Here is a 23,746-nt window from a genome sequence, read left to right as displayed (position 1 = left end):
GTTGTACCAGCTTGTATTCCCACCAGCAATGCAGGAGTGTTCCCTTTACCCCACATCCTCTCCAGCATAAATTGCCATCAGTGTTTTTGATCTTGGCCGTTCTTACAGGTGTAAGATGGAATCTCAGAGTTGTTTTGATTTGCATTTCTCTGATGACTAAGAATGCTGAACATTTCCTTAAGTGTCTTTTAGCCATTTTAGATTCCTTTGTTGAGAGTTCTCTGTTTAGGTCTGTACTCCATTTTTTTTATTGGATTATGTGATCTTTTGGTGTCCAATTTCTTGAGTTCTTTGTATATTTTGGAGTTCAGACCTCTGTCTGATGTGGTGTTTGTGAAGATCTTTTCCCATTCTGTAGGCTGTCGTTTTGTCTTGTTGACTGTGTCCTTTGCTTTACAGAAGCTTTTCAGTTTCAGGAGGTCCCATTTATTAATTGTTTCTCTCAGTGTCTGTGCTGCTGGGGTTATATTTAGGAAGTTCCCTGTGCCATTGAGTTCAAGTGTACTTCCCACTTTCTCTTCTATAAGGTTCAGTGTGGCTGGCTTTATGTTTGAGGTCTTTGATCCATTTGGATTTGAGTTTTGTGCATGGTGATAGATATGGATCTATTTTCATTTTTTTACATGTTGATATCCAGTTATACCAGCACCATTTGTTAAATATTCTTTCTTTTTTCCATTTGATATTTTTTGCTTCTTTATCAAAGATCAGGTGTTCGAAGATGTGTGGATTGATATCCGGGTCTTCTATTCGGTTCCATTGGTCCTCCTGTCTGTTCTTATGCCACTTTGATATATTTTCTAGAGGTTTTTTTATACATTAAAGTAGGTGGATTAACTTGGTCACAGATTTTCTGCCAAAACTGGAACTTTCTGCAGTGGCTCCCACCAAGGATCTGGAGCTAGACTGTTGAGGGAGCTGCGTGAAGTGCCTGGAACCTCTTGTTCCTCACAGAGACAGATTAAACTTGAACCAAAGCTCTGATTTCAGCTGCTTGACTCTGGGTCAGAGAGCTTGGTAGAGTTTACTAAATAGAGGGACAAAAAAAATTTTATAAAATTAAAGTCAGATGGGATATACGTGTTCATGTTCTTTGCAGTATTTGTGAAAATTATAATTGCTCTTCTAAATAGGAGTTTCCTCTCTCTCTCTCTGTTGGTTTTTCGAGATGGGGTTTCTCTGTAGCTTTGTAGCCTGTCCTGGACTAGTTCTTGTAGACTAGGCTGGCCTTGAACTCACAGAGATCCACATGCCTCTGCCTCCCGAGTGCTGGGATTAAAGGTGTATGCTACCACCGCCCGGCTCATGTTGAATTTTTCTTTTTTTTTTTTTTCCAGACAGGGTTTCTCTGTATCTTGGAAGCCTGTCCTGGAACTAGCTCTTGTAGAGCAGGTTGGCCTCGAACTTACGTCTCTGATCTCTATCTGCCTGCCTCTGCCTCCCGAGTGCGGGATTAAAGGCGTGCACCACCACCACCCGCTTGGCTTCATGCTGAAATTATAACTGGTTTATTTGGAGCGGGGGAATGTATCCAGGGTGTCATGTGGCTAAACAACTCTACCAACTGAGCTACATCCCCAGGCAAGAAGAGAACTTTTAAATTAGCTATCATTTAAATTTGAGGGAAGGGATGAGAACATGATATCACCTAAATTTAAGTTCTACTTCGTTTAGTAGATCACTGACCATATGCAAGCGGAGAGCAGCTGTCAACCGCGAATAGTGATGATTTGAACGCGCTTCTCAACGTTTCAACTTTTTTCCAGGCTGGGGGGCCCCTCACAGGGCTAGAACTGGGCAGTTTCTCTTACTTGGCTAATCCTGAAAACGCTGAGGTAAAAAGCAACAGGCAGTTCTTAACAGAAACAACCAGAACTAGTTCTGCTAATTTGTTTCCTTCAGCAGAAAGCCGCCAACTGGACTATTCCGAAAAACACGGACACCAGGAATCCACACACAGAAACACATTAGCGCCTGGCGGACTTCCGAGAGATCAGAGTCCTAATATGAGAAACCCACGAAGATGCGTGAGAGAAAATGATTCTCACTTCCCATTGGCTGAACTCTCTGGAGTTTAACCTTCTAACACATTTTCATTGGTTGTTTTTGCTGTCACGTCTTTTCACTTCCTGGTCCGCTTCCAGCAACTGCAGGACTAAAGGACTGTACTGAGTCTGGGGGTCTCCCATATCCCCCGTATCCTAGGCAGAGGCTCTTGCCACGCCCCCAGTCCAAACCCCTCTTCCCCGCCCTCGTGTACTCGAGGGCCCGTCCCCAGACCGTCAGTTCCCTCCCCTTATGGTTGGGGCCCCGCCCTCAGCCCAAGACACCGCCTCTGGAAATTAGATCCCTGCCCCGTGCCCGTGATCACACCCCTTACCTGCGATCCTGCCCTGACTTGTAGCCCCGCCCTCATCCTCAATTCCCGCCCCCATACAGTACAGGTCCACGCCCCCTGCCCGCGGTCCCGCCCTTCCCTCCCCAGAGGGCGGCGACCAGGCGGCGGCCGCAGCCGCAGGAAGATGCTGGAAGCCGGCGGGCGCGCACCGCGGAGGTGCTGAAGGGACAGTTCCCGCGGCAGAACTTGCCCCCGAGAGCGCGGAGCACCAAAGCGATGGAGACTATCTGGATCTACCAGTTCCGCCTCATCGTGATCGGGGACTCCACGGTGGGCAAGTCGTGCCTCTTGCACCGCTTCACCCAGGGCCGCTTCCCAGGACTGCGCTCCCCCGCCTGCGACCCCACGGTTGGCGTCGACTTCTTCTCGCGCCTACTGGAAATTGAGCCTGGCAAGAGGATCAAGCTGCAGCTCTGGGACACGGCGGGGCAGGAGCGCTTCAGGTAGGGAGTCACCCTCTACGAGCTCTCGAAAGTGCTAGCGCTCGCTGCTCGCTTCCCTTTCGCCCCTCCCCTTCCAGGGGCTACTTCCTCCTCCGCAGTTTCTTCTTTAGCGCGGATTCCTGCGCCCCCTTTCTGTCTCCTTTCCTGTCCTAACCTGGATCGCCTAGTCTTCCCCAGCTCTGTCTGCTCCTCTAGGCATTTGGGTCCCTTTGGCTCACCGCTGGCTTCTCCCCCAAACTCGACTTCGCACATACGCCCTGACTCAACAACCTTCCTCCTAGCGTCCCCTTTTCAGCTTCGACCAAGCCTCTTAAGGGGCGGTAGAAATGCCTAGTGGTGTTCCCTGATCTGTGAAAAATCTTTAGTTTCTCAGCAAACAACTCCAGCCGGGGTTATGGCCTGGGTTCCATTGGAACGGTTCACAGCGAGATGCATGCGGTTAATTGATTTGAAAAGCACCAAATGTGGTCATCAGAAAATACTGGGCCATGACCCTAGGGATTAGGTTCTGGAAAACAACTAAATGTAACAGCGGAGTCACCGACACAACTGAGGGTGTGTGTGTGTGTGTTTAAAGGGTGGAGTTGCCTTTAAAAGTTTGTCCTCTTTGGTGAAAAACGTAATATTGAGGTTTGTCTGCAACTTTCCCTTTATTTCATTGATTGGTACTTAACGTTCCGGAGTGATAACAAGAGAAAATACTTTTCTAAATGGAGAAAAAGGCTCTCAAGTAAATAGTCGCATTCCAGATGTTCACTGGGGAACCTGAGAGATTGTACAAAGACGACTGAGGTTACAGAAATAAGAGGAACCAAAACTGAATTCCTTGGATATTTGAGATAAAATCATATCTAAAGCCTATTTCCAGTTATTTTGGATCGAACAGTACTTTGGTAAGGAAGCTGGTAATGTACTGTCTTGTTCCTTTAAAATCACATGATCAATCGGAACTCTTCTAGGCAAACATTGTCACACCTCTCAGCAAGTGCTCTGCTTGTGAACTAAAGAACTCCTTTTAGGAACTTCCAAACATGGCTCCCCCTCACTCCTAACCAGCATCCATTCCGAATGAGTGCAGCCTACATTTGTAGAATGTCCAACGCTAAAATCTTGGCTTTCATTTCTGGGAACTGCCTTGCTTGCTTGTACATTAGTTTTCTTACTTTTGTGTGTGAAGTAGAGAAACGGTAAGGCCAGCTTTCAGAGGTGTTAAAGGGCATCAGCTTTGTTTAGAATTCCATGAAGACATTTTTGTTCCCTTTTCAATCAGCCTTTAATTGAAACAGTTTTTAAACCTTGTGCCTCATCTGTAAAATGAAGATATCGTCATGATTTCTAAGATTCCTTCCGGTTCAACCACTCTTGAGATCAGTTACCGATTCTTCCTTTGTGGTCTTAGGTTGAACTCTGAGTTATTTCGGGGTCAGAAAAAAAAATTTACTTAGTGCTTGCTCTGCCCTTTAAAGGTAGTAAAATCTTCCTATGTCTGTTTACTTAAAAGTAATTCCTCGATCTATTGACAGGAAAATAAAGGATAATTAATCTGTTAGAATGTAAAGACCTTTGCTAGTTGACAGTTTTGCAATGCCTTTGAGAAAAATGTAAATAGCAATTCATTTTATATATACATTATTTAAACAACCCAGTAACTGCCCCGTAATAATGCAAGGACAGTTAGAGAATGTTTACAATGAGTCATACTTTTCTGTTTTGCTTGGCCCTTTACCAATGATATATTCATAAATACATACATATTTCAGTAGCTACCTACAATGCTTGCCTTTCTAGCATATAGCAGAATGCTTCACCATACAACTGCATTCAAAACAATTGCTGTTAAATCATCCCGCATCTTCTAGAAAGTAGAGATATTTGTTTTGAATCATGGGTCTCCTGGCACGTTTTATTACATTCAAGCGTGCTTGGAGATATATGCCTGTCATTACAATCATGCCCTGAGGATTTGTGGGAAATATCGTATTAGGAGGTTTATTGGTGATCAGATATAAAGCAAAAAAGGAACTTAACTTAGAGAGCTCATGATGCAGTGTGAAAGCATAAACAAACATTACAGAACAATGAAATGACCAGCTGGGAATTATCATGACTAGCTCTGCTTTCAGTATTTAAGTTAACATTCTAGTGGATTTTAACTACTTGCATAACAAAAGGGACAAGCCGTGCTGGGCCTGGTGACACTTGCCAGTCATTCAAAGACTGAACCGGGAGGATCTTGTGAGGTCATACCAGGCTCCACAGCCAGACACGTCTTAAAGGGAACAGCACAAGGCATGGTAGTACAGGCCTTTAATGCCAGCATTTGGGAAGTAGAGGTAAACAAGTCTCTGGGTTCTAGGCCAGTCTCATCTACATAGAGAGTTGTGGGCCAACCAAGTGCTACATAGTGAGACATTGTCAAAAAAAATAAAAGAACTGAAATCAAGGAATATTGATTTGGTTTATACAATGCTTAGGATTCCATGAAGAACCTTAGTTCAATAAGAAAGGGCCACTATGTGTCTAGGAAGTGGGGAAGGGGAGTCTAGGATTGTGAATGGTTAGAGAAGAACTAGAAATCACCACTTTCCTAGCTCAGTAAAAACAATAAAAAAGAAAAATGTCACTTTTTATAACTTTTAATTATAGTGGGGAAGTTTAGCAGTAAAAGAAATAAAAAGAATGCTTAGTGCAGTGTCTAAGATAATATCTATCTATCTTATCTATCTATCTATCTATCTATCTATCTATCTATCTATCTATCTATCTATCTTCTTTCTATCTATCCCTCTGGGAACCCACTCCTTAGACCAGGCTAGCCTTGAACTCAGAGGGCCAGTTGCCTCTGTTTCCCAAGGGCTGGGACTGAAGGTGCGCACCACCAACCAGCTGGCCGTATAGTGTTAGTAAGTTTATAGGAAGAGTTAAAAATATGAAAGGTGTTAAGTTAAAAAACCAGTTTCATCCAGCTCCACCCGTGTAATTGGTAAGAGGTGTTGGGATTTCTAAAAGGAAGGCTCTAAAGCATAAAGTTATTGGGTCATTGGATACATCCTCCTTGGGAGGATACAAGTAATTTCTCATGGAGGGTCTGCAAGATGGCTCTGTGGGTAAAGAGGAATGTGTTGTCAAACCTGGTAAACTGAGTTTGATTCCTGGGGTCTACAATGGCTCTGAGCTCTATGTGTGTACTGTGGTGTGCCCCCACCCATAAGTAAATTCACAAAATAAAATTTTAAAGAAAAATTTAACATAGAGAATTTTAAAAAGTAATTTCTCATGAAAGTAAGTTCTTACAAAAGAATGAGCCTGACCCCTCCCACCTTCTGGGACCTTGTCTGGCTGTAGGATGTCTTCCTCTCAAGCATGCTGCCATGAGGAGGTCACCTACCAGTTAAGGGGAGCCCACCAAACCTAGTGTCCTGCTGTTTGAACTGTCAGCTCCCAAAACTGAGCTGGATGAACTCTTTCCTTTATTCTGTATCCAGCCTCAGATATTTTGTTATACTAGCAGAATGTGGTCTGGTGTAGACAGTGGGAAAGCATAGCAGCAATATTGAACACACACATACCATGAAAATTCCAGATTTCAAACCAAATTTGACCTTTTTTATCAGATTGTCTGACCTTTGGAGTACTACAATTATAGCCACTAATTATTTTGTCTTGTTTTGTTTTTCGAGACAGGGTTTCTCTGTAGCTTTGGAACCTGTCCTGGAACTAGCTCTTGTAGACCAGGCTGGCCTCGAACTCACAGAGATCCGCCCGCCTCTGCCTCCCCAGTGCTGGGATTAAAGGTGTGCACCACCACCACCCAGCTATAGCCACTAAATTATAATGCTGAGAGAATAGTGCCTTCTTCCCCCAGTGCTCTCAAGGTGAGCTCTGTAGAACGTTCATCCCTTATATTTTCAAAGGATACTTTGTATAGCTGCATGTGTTTAGAAATCTCTATCCATGTAACATCCCCTTAAAGCCCCTTATGAAAGCCTTTAAGAAGCCAGGCATGATGGTGTATGCCTATGATCTAAACACCTGGAAGCAGAGGCAAGATTGTAAATTTGAAGCCAGTGTAGGCTACATATTAAGACATTGTCTCAAAATACCAAGGACTACCGCTGTAGTTCAGTGGCAGAGTCCTTGTTTACCGTTCCCAAGGCAGTCCCCAGCACTGGAGGAAGAAAGCTGCTAAGAAATAGTGCAGCAAAAAAATGTGTTTAACTTTGATTAAATTAACAGATTTACTTGGGCTATTTCCAAAATACCCAATTAGGTATAGCTGATGTGTAAGGAGGAAGCTTTGGGAAAGGCTCCTTTGATAAGTTGCTTTCATCTTTCTCAGATTTGAAGCAATAGCAGACCCATATAAATGAGTTAGCTGACTAATTAACTTAGCAGAAGGCTGTCAGCTGTAAGCGATGGTTAGTTAACGCCAGGGCTCCTGTCTTTCTTAGTGCTGAGGTTACAGGTGCGCATTGCCACATCTGACTTTTTTATGTGGGTGCTGGAGACCCAAATTCAGCTCCTCATTCTTGCAAAGCAAGCACTTTACCCGCTGAGCAATTTCCCTACATTCTTTCTGATTCTTTAGCCCCTCCAGTGCATCCCTTTCTACAGGATTTAGTGTGATATGGAGTCATGTAGGTGCTTGCCTCAGACATATAGAGTATAGTAAGAGATCCAAACTAAAACCAAGTGAGATCAAGAGAGAAGGCTGCAAAGGGGAGTTAGGTGGCGCCTAAGAACCTCCCTAGTTGTGAAGAAAAAAAGGCATTATGAAGAAAGATTATAGATTCTCAAATTATAGGTATATCCCACCACTTTTCCTTGAAATAGTATTCAATGTGAGAGAAAGTCTTTTCTTTTTTATTAAACTAAATTTATATGTTTTTATTGAGAAATGGTTTCATGGAATCCAGGCTGGCTCAAACTCACTTTGTAGTTATTCCCTTAAAACTGAACTCCTTGGGATGTAGAGATAGTTCAGACTTTAAGAACACTGGCTGCTCTTCCAGAGGTCCTAAGTTCAATTCCCAGCAACATGGTGGCTCACAACCCTCTATATGAGATCTGCTGTCCTCTTTTGTCACACAGATAGAGCACTGTATACATAATAAATAAATCTTTAAAGAAAAAAACTAAACTCCTGATCCTCCTGTCTTAACTTCTCAAATGCCAATTATTTTTGTTTGTTTTTGTTTTTCAAGACAGGCTCTCTCTGTGAAACAGTCCTGGCTGTCCTGGAACTCACTCTGTAGACCAGGCTGGCCTCGAACTCACAGATCGAACTCCTGAGTGCTGGGATTAAAGGGTTGTACTACCACTGCCCGGCTTCAAATGCCATTTTCTAAGTCATATAATTAATATATATAGAGAGAGTTTTTACTTGCCCAAGATCTTATAGCTTATTATTGGTTTTCTCAATAACTCAGTTCTTGCTGGGCAATAGTGGCACACACCTTTAATCCCAGCACTTGAGAAGCAGAGGCAGGTGAATCTCTGTGAGTTTGAAGCCAACCTGGTCTACAGAGTGAATTGCAAGCCAGCCAGAGCTACACAGAGAAACCTGTCTCAAAAAACCAAAAACAAAACAAAAAAACCTCAGTTCTCTTTCTCTCAATGTATTTATTTATGATGTATACAGTGTTCTGTCTGCATGTATGCCTGCAGACCAGAAGAGGGCACCAGATCTCATTATAAATGGTTGTGAGGACCCATGTGGTTGCTGGGAATTGAACTCAGGACCTCTGGAAGAGCAGCCAGTGCTCTAAACCACTGAGTCATCTATCTCTTCAGCCCTGACTTTATTGATTTTGATTCCATGTGTATATATACCAGTGTACCATATGTATGTACCCGTGGAGGTCAGAAGAGGGCATCAGATGCCCTGGGACGGGAGTTAGAGGTGGAAATGAGCCACTATGTGGGTGCTTAGAATTGATCACTGGAAGAGCAGCCGTGTTCTTTCCCTCTGAGCCACTCCCCAGCATCCCCAGGTCTCTCAGCATTGTGTTTAGTGCTCTTTCTATGCCAGACTTCTTGTTATGGTTGAAGTAAACTACAATGTGGCATGCACAATTTCTATCTTGGAAAGTCTTTGTTTCCAAACGACACCACACCCATCCCAGTGGACCCAAACTCATATCCGTCCAAACCATTATTTTACTTACTGCTCTGTGCAGGAAACAAAGGGGGAAATTGCTTTACATAGTGGTTGCAATACCAAAATGACAACACACATCAGTGGCACCAGTGAATGACAGCCTTCCTCTCTGTGCAGCCCTTGCTGACCGCACTGCTACACATACTAATAACAGTGAGCCCTTACACCAAAGTGGGAGTCAGTTCTGTCCATCCACCGTGTGGGTCTTAAGGGCTGAGCTCAAGTCTTCAGGGTTTGATGGCAAGTTCCTTGCCTGCTGAGCCTTCTTACCTACTGGCCACCCTGACTCTGAAATGTTCTGTTTGTTTAGATAAGGAGAGGTCTTGGAGAACACATCTGGGTATGGTCCTTATATTATATTTTCATAAGTACTGTGAAATACTTTTCAGTCTTTATATGCTGTCTTCCTCTGCCCCAACCCTGAGAAGGCATGACGACTTACTTGTGAAAATCCCCATTAGTTCCATTGATTTCTAAATGAAAACAGTAATTTTAGAAGCAGGCTGAAATCATGAAAGGATAAAGAGTGAGTGGAATAAGTTTCAGGACACGAAATCATATGAAACAAAGAGTGCAGAAAAATGTAGCAGGCTTTCTCAGAGCACCAGCTCCCAAATCATGACAGAGACTTATTATTAGTTATGGATGCTTAGCCTTATTTAGGCTCGTCCCACTAGCTCTTATAACTTCATTTAACCTGTTTCTCTTCATCTACATTTTGCCTCAGGGCTTTTTACCTTTTTTTTTCATTCTGCATGTCTTACTTTTCCCACTTGGATATTTGACTAGCTGGCCCCAGATGTCTCCCTCTCTTTTTTCTTCTCTTCAGCTTAGATTCCCTCTCCTTTTTATTCCCTCTGCACACCAGCCCAGCCTATCCTTCTACTGCCTAGGTTTCTCTGTAGCTTTTGGTTCCTGTCCTGGAACTAGCTCTTGTAGACCAGGCTGGCCTCAGATTCACAGAGATCCGCCTGCCTCTGCCTCCCGAGTGCTGGGATTAAAGGCGTGCACCACCACTGTCCAGCGGCCATTCGGCTTTTTATTAGACTAATCGGGTGCCTTACGCAGGCAAGGTAGAATAGCAACACATTTTCATAAAGTAATATTCCACAACATAAACAAATGCAACACACCTTTGCAGAGTTAAAGTAATATTCCACAACAGAGAAACACAAAGGAGTAGACTACAGATGCAGAAATGATAGGAGAACTCTAAACCAAAAACATTTATTCTTTGCTTATACTGGGTAGTATTTCATTATCTCTGATTGGTCTCTTTTTTTTCCTTTTTTTTATTAATTAATTAATTAATTTAATTATTAAAGATTTCTGCCTCTTCCCCACCACCACCTCCCATTCTCCCCCTTTTATTCTGTGAAAAGTAAAGTGATATTGAGAAGCTGTACAGTACTCTCTGCAGAAGATACCAGAAAGCACTGGAATAGGGTCTAATAGATGGCTCAGTGAGGAAAGAGCTTGCTGTTCAAGCTTGAGGACCTGAGTTCAGATCCTAGAACTCATGTAAAACGGCATGTATCTGTTTGTGCAGGGCCTTAGTACATCGCCAAGGATGGCTTTGAACTCATGATCCTCCTGCCTCAGCCTCTCAGTCTCAGGATTATAGCCATACACCACCATGACTAGCTCTGTGGACCTTATTTTATAATAGGGGCAGGGAGCAGGATATACTCAAATAAGTTGAAAATGATATAGAATGTCAGAATGTATTAATTGCTATGGAGAATAAGAACAACAATGGCAAATAGAGCATTGGGGATAGCAAGAAGCCCTGTCAGCATTGAAGATGTGTCATGAAAGGGAGATAAAAGATGCCCACAGGGGAGTTACATGTTCAAAGGGAAAATGGGCTCCATTAGTTCCTTGTCAGTATTCCTTGGAGTCTCTGTAACCACAGCCTGATTTTTTTTTAAATAGGGAGATGCTGAAATTATTAATGTTTGGGTGAAGAAAGACTATCCTAAGTTCACAGTATGAGAATCCTTGGTAAGGGAGGGACTGAGTCCTGATAAAATGAGAGAGGAGAGAGACTTTTGCTGTATATTCCTGAAGTCATCCTAAGGGCTAGCATCAAAGGCAGAAGAAGCCAGTGAGTGAAGCATCATCACAATGTCTGCTCCCATAAGGGCCGTCAGAACGTCCAGCCCTGGCTGCAGGGGAGGCTAATGCATTTGTGGGTTACTAGCTGTCTTCAGCATCAAAGCACTTCTGTCTTCTAAATACCTATTTTACAGTCGGCAACGCCATAGGAAGGTATTTCCTAGGGGAGCATCTAATTCATTTAACCTCAGCCAACAAGTGCCCAGTGTTTTTAAGAGTCTGATGCCTGCCCAGCAAAGTCCATGATGACATGCAAGCACTCCATAATCTTAACACTTACATTTAAATATTTAGATATGTCACTGCTATAAATCTTGAGCACATCAGGGCTTATGGAGTGTTGTCCTCCAGTTAGTAACAGCATCTTGTTTTCAGTGTCTGCCAGAAAACAAAATAGTTGCCTGAGATATCATTTGTATTTTTTTAGAACTTCGATCATTGTTTTTATGCCAAAAGACTCCAATTTCCCCACAGCAGTTTGCTCCCAGTTCGTTACATTAATCATACATTAAGCAAGACTTTATAAATGTCGGTGAGCTCCGAGGCTGCCAGCAATCACTCACGTATATGTTATCTCTGGGGGAGAAAACGCAACAGCTAAAACCTTTTATGTAGCCATGCTGGGCATGGTGGCACACACCTATAATCCCAGCACTCAGAAGGCTAAAGCTAGGAGTTTGATGCCAGGCTGGGCTACACAGGGAAGTCTTGGAAAGAGACAAAGACAGAGAGCTGTTGGAGGACAGATAACGCATGACTCCACTATTAAAGCATTTAACTTGTCAAACCTAAAGAAGCAGGAAATAGAATGATGGTCAGAAGAGATCTAGATTTGGATACCTGGAGGTCTGAGCAACATTGTCCTTGAAAAATTAACAGTACTGTACTATACACCTAATAATTATAGAGGTGTGATGACGTGAGTCTTGATGTCACCCAAAGCTTGTATGAAAGGGACTTGGTTGCGAGCCGATGAGTTTGGGAGAAGTAACTGAATCCTGACTTAGCTGATGATGGATTAGTCCCCAATGGTGTCACATTATGATGGCAATGTGAAGAGCTGAAGCGTGGTCAGGAGAAATGTCACTGACAAACACGCCTTGTCCCTGGAATGTGTGTCTTCCTTGCCCTCCACGTCCCTCTGCCTATGGCTTTGCTCTCCCTCCCTCTCCTCTGCCTCTCCTCACCTGCTTCAGCCCTACTTCAGCTCACCACCCTACTTCCATGACACCTCTGAGACCACGAGCAAAAATACATCTTTTTCCTCTTTAAATTGCTTTTCTAAGGTATTTGTCATAGTGACATATAGTCTGACTGACTCACATGGAGGAGGATCTCCCATTGGTTTTTATTTCTTTGTAATTTATTAGATTTGTTTATTGGTAATACAAAAAAGTGAACATGTTTATAGTGGTGCCATGGCATTTTTATATACATATTTATTGTCTAATGTTTAAATATGATACATTAATTTACCTCAGACAACATTTTTTGTTTGTTTGTTTTGTTTTCAAGACAGGGTTTCTCTATGTAACAGCCCTAGCTATCCTGGAACTCGCTCTTGTAGACCAGGCTGGCTTCAAACTCACAGAGAATCACCTGCCTCTGCCTCCCAAGTACTGGTATTAAAGGTGTGCACTGCCACCACCGCTTGGTCTCTCAGATAACATTTTATTTGAAAACATATAAACTCTTTTCCTTAGGCTTTTAAAAAATATATACAACATATCATTATCAGTAGCTATATATATATATTATTTTTTGTTTGTTTGTTTGTTTTTCAAGACAGGGTTTCTCTGTGGCTTTGGAGCCTGTCCTGGAACTAGCTCTTGTAGACCAGGCTGGTCTCGAACTCACAGAGATCCGCCTGCCTCTGCCTCCCGAGTGCTGGGATTAAAGGTGTGCGCCACCACCGCCCGGCATGTAGCTATATATTTTTTAAAATTTATTTATTTATTATGTATACAATATTCTGTCTATATGTATGCCTGAAGAGGCCACCAGATCTCATTACAGATGGTTATGAGCCACCATGTGGTTGCTGGGAATTGAACTCAGGACCTTTGGAGGAGCAGGCAATGCTCTTAACCACTGAGCCATCTCTCCAGCCCAGCTGTATATTTTTTTAAAAAACCAACTGAACCTTTACCTTGTAAAGCCATGTTGGAAGTTATGAGGGTTTTGTGTTCTTGATTTCTATCATTTTTCCTAGACAACGTCTGTGCAAATTTCTTCGATCAGCTATGTCCTGGGTGCCCCAGATAAAATCATCTTGAGGCTCTTCATAAAAATGGAAATTTGCTCAGCTCTCTCTTGAGGCTGTCTTGATAGGCTAAGATAGTCCCCATGCTGGAGAACCACGTTTAGAAGAAGCAGTAGATCCCATGAGCTCTGAGCAGCCAGAACCACAGGAAGCCTGTAGTCCTCACATGACAGGGCTGCTCTTTTTCTACATGCTCACCTACTGTCATAGAAGTTCCAAGGAGCCAGTTGGCAGCCTGGACGAATTCACTAGAAGCATTACAGTGTTCTCTAGTGGAAACATCCCTCCCCTGCCTGCAGAAACTTCTTCATCAGCACAAAAGAAAGGGATTAAAGGTATCCAAAATATTTAGTGACTCAGGAGCCAAACATGGTGACTCATAACCCCAGTTGTTGGGAGGGCTTGGCAGAAGAATTACCTAGAGTTCGAGGCCTAGTGGGCTACAGGATGAGTCACTAGCAGAAAATGGAAAAGACATTTGAAAATAAAATAAGATTTAGTGACTCATTAAATGCAATTGAGAAAGGTTTCATCACCCAACCTTCACCCCTCGCTTCCTTCCCATGGGACAACTGTGACTCAGAGAAAACTCCCCCTCCTCCTGCACTAGTTCAGGATGCATGCATCCTGAAGGATCGTGTCAAAGCCTTGCAAGGTGACCTCTCCTGGACGTCACATGTCTAAATCCTCATGAGCCATCCACAGTTGTATAGGACCAGCTGCCTCTCGATCATAGTGGCAAGCTTGGAATCCTGTAGTTGACATCAGCCCACGTCCCATCTTCACCGTGATTAACTGAATACTTTAATCCGTGCCCTACATATAATACCACGGCAAGGAATGAGGCATCCTATGATTTCGTGGATGGTCACTAAGACGTCCGCATTCCAGAGCGAATCCTTTACAGTGAGAACATCCAGCTTCTCACATCAGCAGTTACTGGAGATGTGGGTAGCAAAGGGTGACTGTCCAAGTCAACCTGGGTAAGAGGAAGACCCTTGAGCCTTGGCACAACTCCCATGTCCACTTCGCATTCAAACTGGAGTGGACATCTTTACTGATAATGACAGGACAGGGCATTTTGTTTTGTAGATTATCAAGAATTCCTAGTCGGGCAGTAGTGGCACAAGCCTTTCATCCCAGCACTTGGGAGGCAGAGGCAGATCGATCTCTGTGAGTTCGAGGCCAGCCTGGTATACAAGAGCTAGTTGCAGGACAGGCTCTAAAGCTACAGGAAAAAAAAAAAACCCTGTCTCAAAACAAAACAAGAACAACAACAAAAAAAGAATTCCTGTATGGAGGAGCCTTTTGATAGGCTTTCATATAAGCTACAATAGTTCATTACTGTTTATTACATACTCATCAACATGGCCCTCAAACCTCTTTATAAGTAGATGGTGGTTTTTGTTTCTCAACATGACAAACCCTTAGCCTGTGCTAATGAATTGTGAATCTTGAGCCACGGGAATCCTCTAGGAAGAGTGGACAGTGAGTCGTACCAGTAGCTTTCCAAATGGGAGAGTTTCCTTCTCTACTTAGCTTTAAGTTCCCCAAAGAATGGAGCTGACTGGTGCTAGCTTGATCTCTCTCTCCCTGCTCCGCCCCCATGTGTGTATACGTGTGTGTGTGTGTGTGTGTGTGTGTGTATGGTGGTGGTGACGACAAAGCCCAAGTCTGGTGCATCAAAGAATACCCTCATAGTGAGCATTCAAGTCGCACAGGCATTTTGGGTTCTAAAGATGGGCATTTAGTCTCTTTCAAAGCCAGACTATGAGCAAGAACTATTTTTCAAAAGTGTAACAGCCTTTGATGAAGAGCATGCTTCTGCTCCAAAATGTCACGGCTATAATGGTCCATCGAAGCCTTGTCTAGGCTTAATTGAACATCTCAGTCTTCTGTGTATACTTGAGGCTGGTACCATTAGATCTGATGGGCTAAGTGGCCAAGTTGCATGTGTTACAGCACAGAGCAGTGATTTACAGCCTCCCTAATGCTGCAACACAGTTCCTCATGTCCTGGTGACTCCCAACTGTAAGATTACTTTCATTGCTACTTTATAGCTGTAATTTCGCTACTGTTCTGAATTGTTTGTAAATATCTGTGTTTTCAGATGGTCTCAGGCGACCCCTGTGAAAAGGTCATTTGCACCCCCCAAAGGGGTCTCAGAGTTATTAGTATAGACCAATCGAAGGTACTTCTCCTTTAATCCTGTTAAAGCTGGAACCTTTTGGATCTCACACTAATGGGTCCGAGAAGTACATTATACTATGCAAGTTCCCTCTAAGGTTAGAAAAAAAAATCTTTCTTAACAGGGTCATAAAATATATAACTACAAGGTGGCGTACAGTCTGGTAGCCTGAGTTAAATCCCGGAATCCACATAAAGGTAGAAGGAGAGAACTGAATCCAGAGTCTGTGCTCTGACCTCACAGCATGCCCACACACATACATCATACGTGTACAATAATAATGATAATGATGGTAATTATTGATAATTTTTTGAGATAGGATCTTGCTGTGTTTACCTGGCTGGCCCTGGACTCACAGATATCTGCCTGCCTGTGCTTGAGTGCTGTCATGGAAGATGAAAACCACCATGCCCAGTTAATTGATTTTAAGGCCGCTGCGACTCACTTTCTCTGGTTTCATCAACACATCTCCAGCATAAAAGTCACCCCTCAAGGAACTTGCCTGAGAGTGCTGGCGACTGTGTGTTAATCAGCCCCTCCAACACTGATGGCAATGCTCCCGTGTGACACGTAAGGTCAGACTACAGAGAGATGAGATGTTAGACAGCATGTCCTGGCTTCCACTATTCTGTCATGTCGCTTATGTCCTCACCAGCTGTGTTGCTCCCTGACCTGATCATTCTGTACTGCACGCTTAAAAGGGCACTGGGTATTCAGCGGTGAACAAAACAGACACGGCCCTTCATGCCCCTTAAAGTTAGCAAGCCAGTAGCATGGATACAGAAAGTGGAGAGGGGTAGAGGGTACCACGCAAAAGTACCAGCGGTTCCTTGGCACTGTTGAGTGCCCACTTGGGATTGGTTATAATTAATTCATAGCAACTTCAACCGATGTACCCTGAACCATCTCCTCAGCCCAGGTTTGCAGTTAGAAGTATTTTACATTTATTTATTAGGAGGCGTAGGATAGGTACATGCCACAGGACAGCCTGTAGGAGTAAGTTCTTCCCTCCACTCTGTGGGTCCTGAGACGACTCAGGCCATCGGGCATTGCAGCCAGCATTTCCGTGCATCGAGCCATCTCGCTGGGCCCCAAATCTGGAAAACAGGTGCTGTGGAACAACCTGCCGGAGTGGATGCTGCTTGCATCAGCAGAATGACAGGACTTGAGATAAAGTTAGTCAAGTGCTAAAATCTCTAGTCTGTGGAGAAAGGCCCAGAGCTGGCAGGTGCCAGCTGATGGCTTCAATCTCAGAGGAGCAGAGGATTTGTTTACAGAGGGATTGGAGGGGTTAATGGGGGGGGGGGGGTCCTGAGGCCAAGCCAGAGGAGAAAGTGAAAGTGCCTTTCAAAGTGCCTTTGAAAGTGGGTGAGATAGGTCACCTTCCAGCAGCAAAAGCTCAGCAGGCTTCTTTTACGGGCAATAGCAGTGGGGCTGAGGACATAGCTCAGGGGCACATTTACGGATTAGGATTTGGGCTTAATCCTCAATCCTAAAAGATATAAAGAAACAAAACCTGGACCTTCCCTTTGGGTTCTGTATTCCTTCCCTCTTGCATTCTGGCCAGAGGATAGTCTCACAATTAATAATTCCCTCTTTAACATTAAAAATTAAGATTTTTTTTTTTAAAAAAATGCAAGTTGCTAGAAAACATGGTGTTTTCTACAATGTAAGGCATGCTTCTGTGTGTGGGTATGTATGCATGTGTACACATATATATACATGCACATAAACATTTCAATGTTGAATTTTCTATTTTATTTTATTATTTATTTACTTATTTATTTTCGAGACAGGGTTTTTCTGTAGCTTTGGAGCCTGTCCTGGAGCTAGCTCTTGTAGACCAGGCTGGCCTCGAACTCGCAGAGATCAATCTGCCTCTACTTCCCAAGTGCTGGGATTAAAGGCGTGTGCCACTACCGCCCAGCAGAATTTTCTATTTTAGGTGGTAACTCATTTTTTAATTTGTAAATGTAGATATTCACTGAAATAATTTAACTCTAAATATCTTGGTTATTTAATGGGGTCATAAGGTTAATTTGTTTGTATTAGATTCCAGTAATTTTTTAAATATCCATCCCTGTTTTTTTTAAAATCTTTTTTTAGATTAATATCATTTCCCCTCCTCTTTCTTCTCTCCAAGCCCTCTTATGTACCCCCCGACCTTACCCTTTTCAAACCCAGGGTCTTTTTTTTTCTCTTTAATTGTTGTTGCTGGAGTGTGTGTGTGTGTGTGTGTACGCACGCATGTGCATGCCCCTAAATATATAAATACAACCTACTCAGTCTGTGTAATGCTGCTTGTATGTTTGTTTCCAGAGCTGACCACTTGGAATGGTTTCCTAGGGAAGGCCATTTCTCCCACTCTCAGCATTCCTTAGTTACCTGTAATTTTTTTTTTTTCCTGGTTTTTCGACAGGGTTTCCCTGTAGCTTTAGAGCCTGTCCTGGAACTAGCTCTTGTAGACCAGGCTGGCCTCGAACTCACAGAGAGCCGCCTGTCTCTGCTTCACGATTGCTGGGATTAAAGGCGTGCACCACCACCATTTAGCTAGCTACCTGTAATTCTTTGTCTAGGGATAAACTTTAACTTTCCCCCTTCAATGTTAGTATGTATTGGTGTCATCCTTGTTCAGGCTCTGTTACTTTTAATTATGTATACTTGTGTCTGCATGTAAGTATGTAAATTTGAATGCAGTTGTTCTAAAAGGGCAGAGACATCTGATCCCCCTGGAACTGGAGTGACAGGCAGTTGTGAGCCAACATGGGTGCTGAGACCTAACCGTCCTCAGAGAACAACACATACTTGTAACCACTGAGCTGTCTCCCAAGTTCCCATATCCCAGTAAAATCTTGAAAAACTTGCACTAAGTAATCTTCTCAACATTGCATTTTCAACCACAAAAAGGTTATTTTTAAAAGTTACACTGGTGAAGGACAGGCAGTGGTGGCACACGCCTTTAATCCCAGCACTTGGGTGGCAGAGCCGAGTGGATCTCTCTGAGTTCCAGGCTCAGCAGGTCAAGGACCTTGCTACAAAGCCTGAGGACCTGATTTCGATCTTGTCTTAGCTAAGGTTTTTAGTGCTGTGAAAAGACACTGACCACGACAACTCTTATAAAGGAAAACATTTATTTGAGGTGGTGGCTTACAGTTCAGACTTTCAGTCCATTATCATTCGTGGTAGGGAGCATGGCGGCATGCAGGCAGATGTGGTGCTGGCTACAGCTTGATCAGAAGGCAACAGCAGAAGACTGTCTCACAGTGACACACTTCCTCCAACGAGAACATGTCTGCAAACATACCACACCAACAAGGCCACACCTCCTAACACTGCCACCCCCTTTGGGGACCTTTTTTTTTTTTTTTTTTTTTTTTCAGACCACCACAGATCCCAAAACCCACATGGTGAAAAGAACAAAAACCAAGCCTTGAAAGTTGTCCTCTGATCTCCACATGTGCCATGGTATGCATGTACCCAAATACATATATGACATATACACATAAAGTGAATAAATAAATGTAATGAAATTACACCGATGGTAAGTTATAGAGAGCAAGGCAGATTTGGTGCTGATAAAGTTTCGGCCTAACAACGTAGGCTTAATTGGATTTTTCTTATGACCTGGCACATCTGCCTAAATTCATACACATACAGACAGAACAGTGGCAGAACGGTAACAAATTAATTATCCCACAGAATTAAAGACGATAGCAACACCTTAATTAACCAGATTATTTAAATCCCGCTAAGTATGGTGGACAATTTTTCTTGTCGTCAATGCTTGTACAGGACTGTAGTCCCCAGAAACCGTTGCTTGAAGCCTAGCATGATGGTGCACGCCTACAGTCCTAGGACTCAGGAGGCTGAGCTGGAAGACAGCTGGGCCACAGAGCAGTTCTAAACTGAGCTGGACTTGGAATACCGTCTCTCAAAAATAGAATGATGGATGAAAGCACAGGAGAAGGGAAGGGAGTCACTTGGGGCTATTTTATGAATTTTGAGGAGAAACAGGGAGGTGTGTAAATAAGGGGAGGTGGTACATACGTTCTTCACACTCAGAAAGCAAAGCTGGTGGGTTTCTCTGGCAGTGCTAAGTATTGGACATAGGGCCTCCTGAGTGCTCAATAAGTACCCAGGGACTGGAAACAGCTGCTCTAGCAGCAAAGGCGGGCATAGTGTTGGGTCGCTGAACTACTGTGGCTTTAGGAGTGAGGAGAGTGTAGTGAGCACAAGCGTCTGGGGCATCCCACTGTCCCTTCATAGCGGTCTCTGTACCTTGGTCACGTAGATGAGTTTAGTGTGGGGCACTGACAGCTTGAACTTTGACACTCGGGAGGTCCTTGGCATTTAGCACTTTCCTCTGCCCTTTTGGCTAGTCATCCCTGTATCGCAAACATTCTGTGATTCCTAGGATTTGCCAGCCAATATGATGTAAGACATATGTATAAAACATGTTTGACCTTTGGGAAACCATGGATTGAGCCAGAGACACACCTACATATCCAGGCAGCACATTATAAAACTTGCTGCAAATGTAATAGCAGTCTGCTAACCATTAGATGGGATTATTTGAGAAAGGAGTCTTTGATTGGGAAGGCTCTTCAGATAATACCTTTCTTGAACTATTGAAGGATAAATGGGAGTGTGACAGAGAGAGAAAGGATAGATGACATTCAGGTGTCTGGCCAGCAAGCCCCAGGGGTGTTCTTCCTATCTCTACCTCACCAGTGCTAGGATTATAATTTTGAGCAGCCACACCAGGATTTTTTCCCCATGAGTTCTAGGGGCCAAATGCAGATCTTCATGCGTGCATGGCAAGTGCTCATCCAGCTGGGTCAGCTTTCAGCCCCACCTTGAACTCCCCATCCTCTTACCTTCAGCTCCCGTGTGGAGGGATTGTAGGAGTGTAGCCAGCATACATGTCATCTACGGTGTGGGGACTGAACTCGGGGCTCCCTGCATGTAGGCACTCTACTATAGAGTTGCATCCCTAGTCCTCTATTATCTGTTTTTAACCCAGTTTTGTAATAAATCTCCTATCTAATACGTAAAAATAAACCTCACAGACACTGCAGGATGATATGCTGCAAAGGTTCTTATGTGTCTAAGAAGTGCAACTTCAAAATTCTGTCCATCTATGAGATGGGCATATGTGTTAATCTCAGAATATTTTTGTTCACCGAAGATACTTCATATTGGATTTATAAGCTCTATTTAAATAATGTTATTTTCAAATTTGATTTTGGTGTTTCGTTATTCAAAGGAGGAGCAAAGAGCATTGACCTTACACGACCCTTTTTTATTTTTCAGATCAATAACTCGATCCTATTATCGCAACTCAGTTGGTGGATTTTTAGTATTTGACATTACTAACCGACGGTCTTTTGAACATGTGAAAGATTGGCTGGAAGAAGCGAAAATGCACGTACAGCCTTTTCATATTATATTTCTCCTGGTGGGACACAAATGTGATTTAGCTTCACAACGTCAGGTGTCAAGGGAAGAAGCCGAGAAACTATCAACAGACTGCGGAATGAAATATATAGAAACCTCAGCAAAAGATGCTACAAATGTTGAGGAGACCTTCACAATCTTGACAAGAGACATATATGAACTTATTAAGAAGGGAGAGATTTGTATTCAGGATGGCTGGGAAGGGGTTAAAAGTGGTTTTGTTCCAAATACTGTGCATTCTTCTGAGGAAGCAGTTAAGCCCAGGAGAGAGTGCTTTTGCTGACTGCAACACGCCAAAGAACTGTCGTATACAGGCCAAGACGCTTCTGGATACATGTCAACATTTACAGCAGAAAAACGCAAGGAGTGAACGTCACAAAGCATCCAGACCCACGGTAGCATCGTGAGCTGCTGGCTACAGCGCTCTCTGCTCACTAGCTACACGGACAGATAGGGTAGTCTGCTGAGTTAGGAGGGAAAGCAGACAGTCTTCTTTCTGAAACCAGTGTCTACAAAATTACATCCACTCTCACTTTCTTAGCATATAGCTGACCTTAGTGTCCAGATATGTCTGTATTATTCATCTTTCTTGACAATTGAAATTGGATTTTTTGTATACACGTAGTCTGTCTGAAAATAAATGTGTCAGGATTATATTCTCCTCAATCAATTAGTATTAAATATAAAGTGCACTTGGAGGGCCAACAAGATGACTCAGTGGATAAAGAAGCTTGCCACCAAATCTGCAGACCTGAGTCTGATCTCTGGAACCCCTATGGTGGAAAGAAAGAATCCATTTCACTTGAAGTTGTCCCCTGACCTCAACATGCACGCCACCATACATGTGCTCACACAAACACACATGAGTGCATGCAGCAACATACACCAAATAATATGAAAGATGCATAAGGTACATCTTGCAGGCTGGGGTCATAGTTCAGTGATAGAATGTTTCCTTAGTTTCTGAAAACCTAGATTCAATCCCAGCATCAAAACTGGAGAGGGGGCCCGGCTGTGGTGGCGCACGCCTTTAATCCCAGCACTCAGGAAGCAGAGGCAGGAAGATCTCTGTGAGTTCGAGGCCAGCCTGGTCTACAGAGCAAGTTCCAGGACCAGCTCCAAAGTTACACAGAGAAACCCTGTTTTGAAAAACCAAAACAAGAACAACAATGAAAACAAACACTGGAGGGGGAAAAGGCAAAGTACTTTTAAGCAGTCTCAGAAGTACTGACTAGGACTAAAATATAAGTTTTCTTTTCAAAGTACCAGGTTTGCCATTCTTAGAACATAATAAAATAAATTTTATATTCCTTTTTGTTTCTAGATTTATTGGTCCTGGAATCGTCACTTTTGGCAAGATTTGTAAGTGCTCAAAGGAGATATTTTGAGCAAATATTCACAGGAAACAAAAAGGACCACTCAGTAGCAAATAGTTTGATGCTATAATACACTGTCCAGACTTAGCCAAGGAAAGCAAAAACAAATTTAGCCAAGAAAAAAATAATGGCATTTTCAAAGGAAAAAAAGCAGTTTATCTTGAACTATTGTCAAAATTATCAATATACATACATGGTAGTTTTTCAATTTCCAAATTATCTTATTTCCAGTAAAAATAGACAAGATGTTTTGAGTAGGAAAAATGGTATTAGCCACTTGATTTAGCATTCACATTTTATTTTCCGATCTCATCAATAGAAGGGAAGATAAAATACTCAAGTGAAAAAAATGATGTTCAAGTTCAGTTTTTTAAAACTAGTACTTTTTTTTGCAGTTTTGCTATATAGCTCAGACCCACTGCCTCAGTCTCTCTCCCAAGTGCTGGGTATGTGCCTTTTTTGGCATGGAGGTTGAGACAGGGTTTCACTCTGGTTGCCCTTGTTGGTGTTGAACTTAATACACAGACTAGGCCTGTCTCTGCCTCTGAGTGCTGGGATAAAAGGCATGCAGCTTACCATACCTAATTTTTAACTCTGATTGAACATTCATGGAAGGGATATTTTGATCACAGTGTTAAATATTTCATAATGTGTATATCTGTTTTATGCTATAAATTGTAGAAGGGTATCTAATTACCCAATGAAATTGCCTTTTGAGATTGTAAGTTTCTTATGCTTAAATTATAGTAAGTTTATTTCTTTGAAAACCAAAATGGCATAGTGTAAAGAATATTAAGCAAGAAGTCAGAGAACAAAGTTCTAAGCTTGCCTTTACTCTACTAGTTAGTATTAGAACATAAGAATGCCCTACGATCTCTTGACCATAACTCTTCTGGCTTATAAAATGAGCCTACTAATTTGTTGAATTTTATGAAATTATTCTGAAAATCAAGCAGATGGTGTTAAAAAGCTTTGAATGCAGAAGGTATTTTACATGTGTGTTGCTGATGCAGCTGCTTCTGGACACATTATATTTACAGTTGATGAGAATATGTTCTTGTGTTCTTTCATTTCTATGTGGAGGTACCAGAAGATGGTGTGTGTTTTCATGGACCCAGGGGAGTCCTTGGCTGGCACTGTCCTCTCTCCTACCTTGAACCTCTGATGTTTCTGTAAAGCATAAACAATAGAGATTAAAGCCCTTGGAAAATTAATCCACTCAAAAAGTCACACCTGAAAATGTTTTAGTGAATCTTTGAAGTGGGCATTTAATTGTATTTTAAAACATTAACACTTGAACATTTTCTAGGTTTGGGTATTTTTAATAGTGCTTGTGAAGAGAA

The 23,746-nt window shown here is 42.8% G+C and overlaps 1 protein-coding gene across 1 annotated transcript; it reads left to right on the top strand.

Annotated features, from left to right (window-relative positions):
* Window positions 1-2,614: 2,614 nt before the first annotated feature.
* On the top strand, window positions 2,615-22,530 carry Rab39a (RAB39A, member RAS oncogene family). Its single transcript, XM_057768163.1, has 2 exons — window positions 2,615-2,841; window positions 20,884-22,530. The coding sequence occupies exons 1-2, from the start codon at window positions 2,615-2,617 to the stop codon at window positions 21,308-21,310; spliced, it is 654 nt and encodes a 217-aa protein (XP_057624146.1). The 3' UTR covers window positions 21,311-22,530.
* The last annotated feature ends 1,216 nt before the right edge of the window (window positions 22,531-23,746 follow it).

Source organism: Chionomys nivalis, chromosome 4 (genome assembly GCF_950005125.1).
Source record: "Chionomys nivalis chromosome 4, mChiNiv1.1, whole genome shotgun sequence".
Lineage (NCBI taxonomy): Eukaryota > Metazoa > Chordata > Mammalia > Rodentia > Cricetidae > Chionomys > Chionomys nivalis.
The sequence above is the reverse complement of the archived record's forward strand: the minus strand, read 5'-3'. Positions and strand labels throughout refer to the sequence as shown.